The sequence below is a fragment of the Pseudophryne corroboree genome, chromosome 9 (genome assembly GCF_028390025.1).
Source record: "Pseudophryne corroboree isolate aPseCor3 chromosome 9, aPseCor3.hap2, whole genome shotgun sequence".
NCBI classification, from domain to species: domain Eukaryota; kingdom Metazoa; phylum Chordata; class Amphibia; order Anura; family Myobatrachidae; genus Pseudophryne; species Pseudophryne corroboree.
Genome location: NC_086452.1, coordinates 221,439,631 through 221,448,275, shown reverse-complemented (window position 1 = coordinate 221,448,275; position 8,645 = coordinate 221,439,631). Strand labels below are relative to the sequence as shown.

General features: G+C 41.8%; 1 protein-coding gene across 2 annotated transcripts; it reads left to right on the top strand.

The window, feature by feature from the left end:
• The first annotated feature begins 727 nt into the window (after positions 1-727).
• LOC134956908 (putative nuclease HARBI1) lies at positions 728-4,056 on the top strand. Of its 2 annotated transcripts, XM_063938772.1 has the most exons (5): positions 728-745; positions 1,481-1,595; positions 1,680-2,052; positions 2,362-2,383; positions 3,685-4,056. In XM_063938772.1, the coding sequence occupies exons 1-4, from the start codon at positions 731-733 to the stop codon at positions 2,363-2,365; spliced, it is 507 nt and encodes a 168-aa protein (XP_063794842.1). In that variant the 5' UTR covers positions 728-730; the 3' UTR covers positions 2,366-2,383; positions 3,685-4,056. The 2 variants fall into 2 exon arrangements, with proteins under 2 accessions (XP_063794842.1, XP_063794841.1); XM_063938771.1 differs by lacking the exon at positions 728-745 and having other exon boundaries at positions 752-1,595.
• The last annotated feature ends 4,589 nt before the right edge of the window (positions 4,057-8,645 follow it).

Sequence of the window (8,645 nt, the reverse complement as noted above, 5' to 3'; positions counted from 1 at the left end):
TATCCCTGGTTTCATTTATTTTCTGGGTGTGCTACTGAACACCAAGTCTTTCTTTTTTTTGGAGCAGGTAAGTGCCCTTGGCCTGTGTTGGTGCTTGTTTAGTTTTAATGGTCTGTATGCTGTTTTTTGACTGTCATTTGTGTTCTCTTGTAGGTGTTTGCTTTTGGGAGAAATATCCCTGGTTTCATTTATTTTCTGGGTGTGCTACTGAACACCAAGTCTTTCTTTTTTTTGGAGCAGGTAAGTGCCCTTGGCCTGTGTTGGTGCCTGTTTAGTTTTAATGGTCTGTATGCTGTTTTTTGACTGTCATTTGTGTTCTCTTGTAGGTGTTTGCTTTTGGGAGAAATATCCCTGGTTTCATTTATTTTCTGGGTGTGCTACTGAACACCAAGTCTTTCTTTTTTTTGGAGCAGGTAAGTGCCCTTGGCCTGTGTTTTGGTTTGCTGTTTGTGTTTCTTAAAAGTGTGGTGATTCTGTTTGTTTTCCATTTTGTCTAAAATAGAATTTTTGTTTCCCAGGATTGATCTGCAAAGTAGTGTTTGTCTTTCCTGGACTAGCTACTAAATGCTTTTTTTTTTTTTTTTTTTTTTTTTTTAATTGGTGTTTGTGATGTATTTGATGCTCAGAAATGTTTAATTTTGTTTTTTTGTTTTTTTGTAAAAATAACATGTTTTTTTTATTTTTCTTTTTATTAATTTCACATTTTGGCCATGAATTCAACACAGAAAAAATGTACGCTCCTGCAGTAAGTTTCCCCAACATTTTTTACAACATTTATTGTTTGAATATTTTTTATAAGTTGTTTTTGTATTTTTCACCTCGTTTTTTTTCTTTTTCAAAAAAGTGTGTTATGTCAATATTTATTGCTGCAGAAGCCCTACCTCCCCAACCCACGCCAGCACTCCCACCCCAACCGCCAGCCCCACAACCACAGCCGGCTCCTCATCAACCAAGGCAACGGAGGCGTGCTAGGCCACCAATTTTCAGAACCCGTGTCCTACTTTTTGGTATGCCAGATGATGTGGTGGTGCGTAGATACAGGCTGCCACCACATCTAATCCTAGACACTCTCTCCATAATAGAGAGTGATCTGGAGTCTGAAATTCGGTATCCTACAGCAATACCACCATTGACACAATTCCTTGCAGTGTTACATTTTTTGGCTACAGCCTCATATCAGCATGTTGTGGGAGACCTGGTTGGCATGTCGCAGGGCCAGTTCAGTAAGGTCCTGCGGCGTGTCTGCCAGGCTTTCCTAAAGCGGGTGAAGCAATTCATTGATATGCCTTTGGATGTTGGTGCCCTAGATGTGGTGAAGCGGCAATTTGAGGAAGGTGGTAGTCGCTTCCCACATGTTATTGGGGTTGTGGATGGCACACATGTTGCTATTCAGCCACCAAGACATAATGAAGAAATTTATAGAAACAGGAAACTGTTTCATTCTCTGAATGTAATGGTTGTTTGTGGGCCATCCCTCCAGATCCTTTCCCTGAATGCAAAATTTACTGGAAGTTCACATGATGCATATGTCATTAGACAATCAGGGATATGGCAGAGATTAAGATCAAGTCAACGAGCAGACATGTGGTTATTGGGTGAGTTGTTGCTCAAATATTTTTTTCTAAAAAAAGTAACTTGACAAATTTAATATTTCAAAATTTTGGCTTTTCTTCCAACAGGAGACCGTGGATATCCTTGCACCCCCTGGCTCATGACTCCTTACCGTAATCCCAGGCCAGGACCACAGATGGCATTTAACTCCGTGCTTACTGCCACTAGGCAGCTGGTGGAGCGCACAATTGGTGTCCTTAAAGGGCGGTTTCGTGTGCTCCACCGCACTGGTGGCGACATCATGTATTCGCCGGAGATGGCAAGTAAAATAGTGGTCCTGTGCGCAATACTACATAATATCGCGGTAAGGAGTAGTGTAGAGCTTCCTCAGGCAGAGGAATTGCCTGATGAGGAGCCAGGGGTTGTTCGACACTTCGGTGGGGGGAGTGTTACACGGAGGGGGAGCCAAGTGAGGGCAAGGATTGTTGCCGAATATTTCAGGTATAGTGTTTTGATATTTTCTAGTTTTAAAAATTTTAAAACACTGTATGCTTATGTTTTTTTAACAATGATGACATTTTGTATGATATTGTAAAGTGATTGTGTAAGGCTTTTGTTGTGTTGGAATGGGTAATTTTTGTTTGCGTCAAATTCCGCAAACACGTTAAGTTTACAATGTTTAGTTAGAAAACCAAATAATGTAATGTTGCTAAATAGTGTCCTTATTTGTTTTATATCCTCAAATCCTGATTATGTAAACAAACACACAAACAAATGATACTCAATGTTTCCCACTTTGTGACTGTCCAGCTGAATGATCACACGAACTGTGGTGAGTACACAGATATGTATAGTAATTTTAAATAAACTGTGTCTCTGTGTCTGTGTTTTTTTTTAAATTTTGTTTATGATAAATATTTGCTTCTGCTAATGCGTATTTCCGCTCGTGCGAAATAACACTCTGCTCTTCACAGCATTGCAAAGATCAATAAAGTTATTAGAAATGACAACATAGATTTTGGACCAATCACATGCTAACAGACACTATAAATATATGCCCAAATAAGGAAAACGCCATTGCCATGATGCGTGCAGCACCGTTCACCAGGCGGGAGCTCCGCGTGCTGGTTGCGGTGATGGACCGCCGCGTAGGCCGCGTTGGGCGCTTCATCCCCAATCGGGTGAAGCGCGAGGCCTACGCGGAGGTCCGCCGCCTGCTGCGGACTCGCGTCCGCAGCAGGCGGACAATCATCCAACTTGAGAGGAGGTGGAGTGATCTCCGCAGGAAGACTCCCGATCTGTTGGCGGAGATCCGCCAGCAAATCCGAACTATGCATACACGAAGTAAGTTACATTACATAAGATTATTAGCATAAATTGTGCTAATGGGGGAAATTCCAAGTTGTTTGCAGCAGGAATTTAGTGAACAATTGGGCTAAACCATGTGCACTGCAGGGGAAGCATATGTAACATGTGCAGAGAGAGTAAGATTTGGGTGGGGTGTGTTCAATCTGCAAAATAATTTGCAGTGTTAAAATAAAGCAGCCTGTATTTACCCTGCACAGAATAAAATAAGCCACCCAAATCTAACTCTCTCTGCACATGTTATATCTGCCTCCCCTGCAGTGCACATGGTTTTGGCCAATTGCAAACTATATTCCTGCTGTAATCCCCTTGGAATTACCCACAATTTACACTAAGTGGTAGGCTAATTGCAACCTTGAGTGTCCTTTTTTGGAAAATAGGACAGTGTGTGTGGTTAGGGCAAACAGTACTGACTGTAGCAAACTGTCACCAAACAAGTGCATGTTTTCAAGAAATAAGAACCAGCCAGGAAACTGTACCCAAATACTTGATCAGTGCTGGCTATATAATAAGGTGCCTTGAATAGTGATCTGGTGATGTTGCCTAGACCAATCACTATGACTCAATGGACTAGATTAAGGAATGAGCTTCAAAGTAAAAGTTTGGACTCATTTTGTTTGCTGTGGCCAACATGAAGAGGATCTTAACATGTTTGCTTTTCAATTTTTAAAAACACTGAATTTTACATGGAACAGAACATTGATAATTCAAATTGTTTACTATGTAATTTCTCATGTAAACTAAATGTTGTCAATAATATCATTATAGGACAACAACAACGGCACAACTCTCCGCCCCCTTCCCCTTCCCAGTCCCCCTCCCCTTCTCACTCCCCCTCCCCTTCACAGTCCCCCTCCCCTTCCCAGTCCCACTCAGCTTCCCAGTCCCCCTCAGCTTCCCAGTCCCCCTCATCTTCCCAGTCCCCCTCATCTTCCCAGTCCCCATCAGCTTCCCAGTCCCCCTCAGCTTCCCTGGCCCACTCCACTTTCCACTCCCCTTCTCACCACACCTCTCCATCTCTTTCTGGGACCCCTTCTCCTCCTTCCCATACCCCTTCTCCTTCAACTTCTACATCACCATCTCAACCCCCCTCACCCTCTATTGCATTAACTTTCTCTCCGCCCCCCTCGCCCTCTCAATCAGACCCCCCCTCTGAAATTGCAGTCCAAATCCAGCCTCCTTCCCCCATCCAGCCTCCTTCCCCAATCCCTCCTCCTTCCCCAATCCCTCCTCCTTCCCCCATCCAGCCGCCTTCCCCCATCCAGCCAACATCCCCACCCAGTGAATGGGCAGAGGAAGCCCCTGAAGACCGTTCAGGGAGTCTTCATGTTGCCGTGGAAAGTAAGTTTTTTAAAAAATTTTTACAAATTATTACCCACTTACACTTACAATGACAAAACATGCAGTGTTGTACTGTTTGAATTCTTGGGCCAAGGACAAATATTTGTGTTTTTCTTCATGGTGTACATGTTGCCTTTACATATTTGTGAGTGTCATTATATGTACAGTGTGTATGTGTGCAATGTTTTGTGTGTCCACTCTAGGTTGACACTCATTAGGTAGCCAGGGTTGCCAGGACAACAGGGTTTATATGTGTTAGATTTTCTGGTAAACAGTTAGACCTGAGTGGAGTTTAGTATGTTGTTGGTCTTTTACACTTGTGCCTGTGTAGTCTTAATATTTGCACTTACAAATCACATGCTTCACTTTGTTATGCAGCCTAATGACACACTGATTTGTGGTGTGAAAGTTACATTCACAAAATGACTAATTGTTCAAGTCAAACCTGTTTGCACTTATTTAGTAAGGGCAGCTTTCAGGGAGTGTGGGAATGCTAGGATATGTTGGCCTTCTGAAGATGTTGATATGCAGTGTGATGAGGCAGGACCAAACCCCTTAAAAAAAAAAAAAAAAAAAAAAGATGAGAATGAATGCCAACATGGTGTAACAGTGACGAAGATGGAAGTTATCTTTAACATGGGATGTCGCCCATAACAACCAATACAATTAATCTTTACAATTGGGGAACCACTTCTACAAGATAATAATCTTATTTTGGCTTGTTTGCTATGGGCGACGCTACATCTTAAAATGAACTCACATAGTAGTAAATGTAGCCCATGGTCAAGAAAACTGTAATAAGTAACAAAAAAAGCCTGAGCAGGCTTGTGTGTTTTTCTGCTAATGATTGTACCATAAAACAGCCATGATGTATCAACTTTGCCATTAAGCAGGCCTGTCCAAACTGCGCAACTGCAACTGTTGAGAAACTACACATCCCAGCATGCCCTGACACAGGTTTGGCATTCCCTGGCCCCAAAACTGAGTCAACGCATGCTGGTATATGTAGTTTCACACAAGCTTGAGGGATGCAGTTTGGACCTGCCTGCATTAAAGTGTGCTTTGTGCCTTGCTTGGATAATAAGCAATGTGAGTAAGTTAGTAATGTTTATGTTATCTCTTAATTTCAGATGTTGCCGTTGGAGATCCCACATCGTTGCAGGAGATTGTTTCCAACATGAGGCTCCATCTCCAGGCCTTGTTGGGTCTTGTGGATGCAATGGAAAAATTTTGTTAATTTTTTTATTTAAAAAAAAAAAAAAAAAGGATATTATCATTATTCCAGTAAAAAAAAAAAAATAAACTACTAAATTTAAATACTTCAGCGGCTCTTTATTATTTATTAATGCAATAAAGGAACAGCAGATTGCAGAACAAACATTTTTCACCTTAAACATTTCAAACATCTAACGTAAGTTATTTTAAAACACCAAATAAAACATGTTATTGGCTAAATAAACATGCAAACACCTTCATTCACATACAAAAACTCTACTTTAATAAATTCATAAAACACATTAGACCAAGCACATTGCAAACATCTATATTTATATTAAACATGTAAATAAAAGGAGGCTCTTTTATGGCTACAAAGTGCACTTCAGGTATTTAAACAAATACTTAATTGATCATGAACATTTCAAATCATTCACTAATTGGATTTGTTATTGAGGAGGGCTTGTGGACTTTTAATTGGAAGGTGTTAGTCCACTTAATAGTATAAAAACAAATTGTGCTGCGTTTCTCAGCAAAAGTGAGCACTTTAACTGAAAAATGTGTAAATCTACTACAACTTAGTATTTTTACGAAGAAGTATGTGTTAATGCGATGGGTTCGCATTGCTGCGAGGATTTCGCATTGCTGCGATGTCATTTGGCGTACGCCCACTTTGTGTAATAATGCGTGCGAATGAGCAAAAATACGTTGGGGGCGGATGTTCGCAAATTTACTACATTAACGCAACTTTACTAATAGGTTGTGCGAACGAAAAACTTAGCGAACAACTCGGAATGAGGGCCATGGTTTTTCCCAATTGCTATCAAAAATCCTGCTGCGATCAACTTGGCATTATCCCCATTGTACACATAGGGGGTAATTCCAAGTTGATCGCAGCAGGACATTTTTTAGCAGTTGGGCAAAACCATGTGCACTGCAGGGGAGGCAGATATAACATGTGCAGAGAGAGTTAGATTTGGGTGGGTTATTTTGTTTCTGTGCAGGGTAAATACTGGCTGCTTTATTTTTACACTGCAATTTAGATTGCAGATTTAACTCACCACACCCAAATCTAACTCTCTCTGCACATGTTATATCTGCCTCCGCTGCAGTGCATATGGTTTTGCCCAACTGCTAAAAAATTTCCTGCTGCGATCAACTTGGAATTACCCCCCATTGTCCCCCTGCACCACATCAGAAAGTAACAACAGTTTAAATGATTCCAGAACAAAGGGATTCACCTTTACAGGATAAGAGGGGACAGACTAAGGTTATAAGGTGGTGTTTGTTATCCAGCTGTAGGGTATTTTAAGGGTAACATTCCAGTGTTGGTCTGCGGAAGATCGCATGTTCCTGCGGATAGTTATGTGCAGAAGCAGAATATAGATATAAACTGTATTTACTGTATATTATGTATGCGGTGGGAATCCGGAGGAGACCACCCACAAGAGCAGTTGGGAAAGACATCGCCCACCTATTCAAATCGACCTATGACCTCTCCTGTACTGTAAAAGTGCATTCCTGTGTCCAATGGACAAAGGGATTACAGTATCCATTGTATTGCTTTTGGAAGAATTGTATAAATAAAGCCTGCTGCAGCCTGGCCGGGCACAAGACTCACAACGTTATCTATCAGATGACCGGGGACCGGCCGGGTTGTGCAAGCGATTCCAATCACGTATGTACATTGACTGTAGCCATTATTCTGTTATATTGTCTTGTATTGTAGTGTATGATTTGTATTGTAAACCCCTTTCAGCAAATATTACGCTGTGGTGTCGGAACCCAGTGGTTTAACTACAAATCGGTGTTGTGTCTTCCTTTTCCTGCTAAGGTTTAAGAGTGTATTAGTAACGCATCACATTGCTGTATAAGGTTTAAAGTGTATCTCTGGGTATATGCGCGCTGTGTGTACTTTGTACCCCCAGCGCGGCATTTGTACGCTAAGTCCGTACAGTGATATGGGACTCCGTACGCAAACAGTGTATAAAGTACGTAGCGTATGTATTAAGAATAGCGGCCGCAGTGGCTAAAGGTTTAAAGTGTATTTAAGGTGTGTTTAAGGTATAGCTTTCTTTCCTGTAAGATAATCGACATTATCAGCCTCATGATAAAGGCTATTACTAAAACACATCCAAACAGAGAGCTAACTTACCCAGGAGCCACCCCCAGGATCTCCCATTGGCACTACAAGGAACAGCATGCCTTCCAAATACTGCTCCCATTCAATGCCTCTCGCACACAAGCAGACAAACAATGGTAGTTACTCGGTCATTCCTGGAGATAATTATGTATCAGGTGCTGGAAAGGGAGAGGGGTCACAGACAAAACAGAGAGGGGTTGGTTTTGCAAATCCCACCCCTACATTTCCCTTCAGCACACTAAAAATTACCTGTAACCATACCTGAATCTATCTGGTAATAGAAATTCAGAGAATTAGTTTACACATGTTTGCAAACACATGTTTAAGCTGCTGAGCCACTTCAAGGCTTCTCCAATGTCAGCAGTCCTAACACTACATAATAGCAGTGCCCACATAGGGCCATGTAATTTGTCACAGTAGGCCTCATGATAAAGGCTATTACTAAAACACATCCAGACAGAGAGCTAACTTACCCAGGAGCCACCCCCAGGATCTCCCATTGGCACTACAAGGAACAGCATGCCTTCCAAATACTGCACCCATTCAATGCCTCTCGCACACAAGCAGACAAACAATGGTAGTTACTCGGTCATTCCTGGAGATAATTATGTATCAGGTGCTGGAAAGGGGGAGGGGTCACAGACAAACAGAGAGGGGTGGGTAGGTTTGCAAATCCCACCCCTACATTTCCCTTTAGCACACTAAAAATTACCTGTAACCATACCTGAATCTATCTGGTAATAGAAATTCAGAGATTTAGTTTACACATGTTTGCAAACATATGTTTAAGCTGCTGAGCCACTTCAAGGCTTCTCCGATGTCAGCAGTCCTAACACTACATAATAGCAGTGCCCACATAGGGCCATGTAATTTGTCACAGTAGGCCTCATGATAAAGGCTATTACTAAAACACATCCAGACAGAGAGCTAACTTACCCAGGAGCCACCCCCAGGATCTCCCATTGGCACTACAAGGAACAGCATGCCTTCAAATACTGCACCCATTCAATGCCTCTCGCACACAAGCAGA

Bases quoted from the DNA above. Each gene is read 5' to 3' on its own strand.
- LOC134956908 (XM_063938771.1), top strand. From the start codon at position 851: ATGTCAATATTTATTGCTGCAGAAGCCCTACCTCCCCAACCCACGCCA. The intron at 1,596-1,679 runs GTGAGTTGTTGC...TTCTTCCAACAG, and splicing joins AGCAGACATGTGGTTATTGG to GAGACCGTGGATATCCTTGC.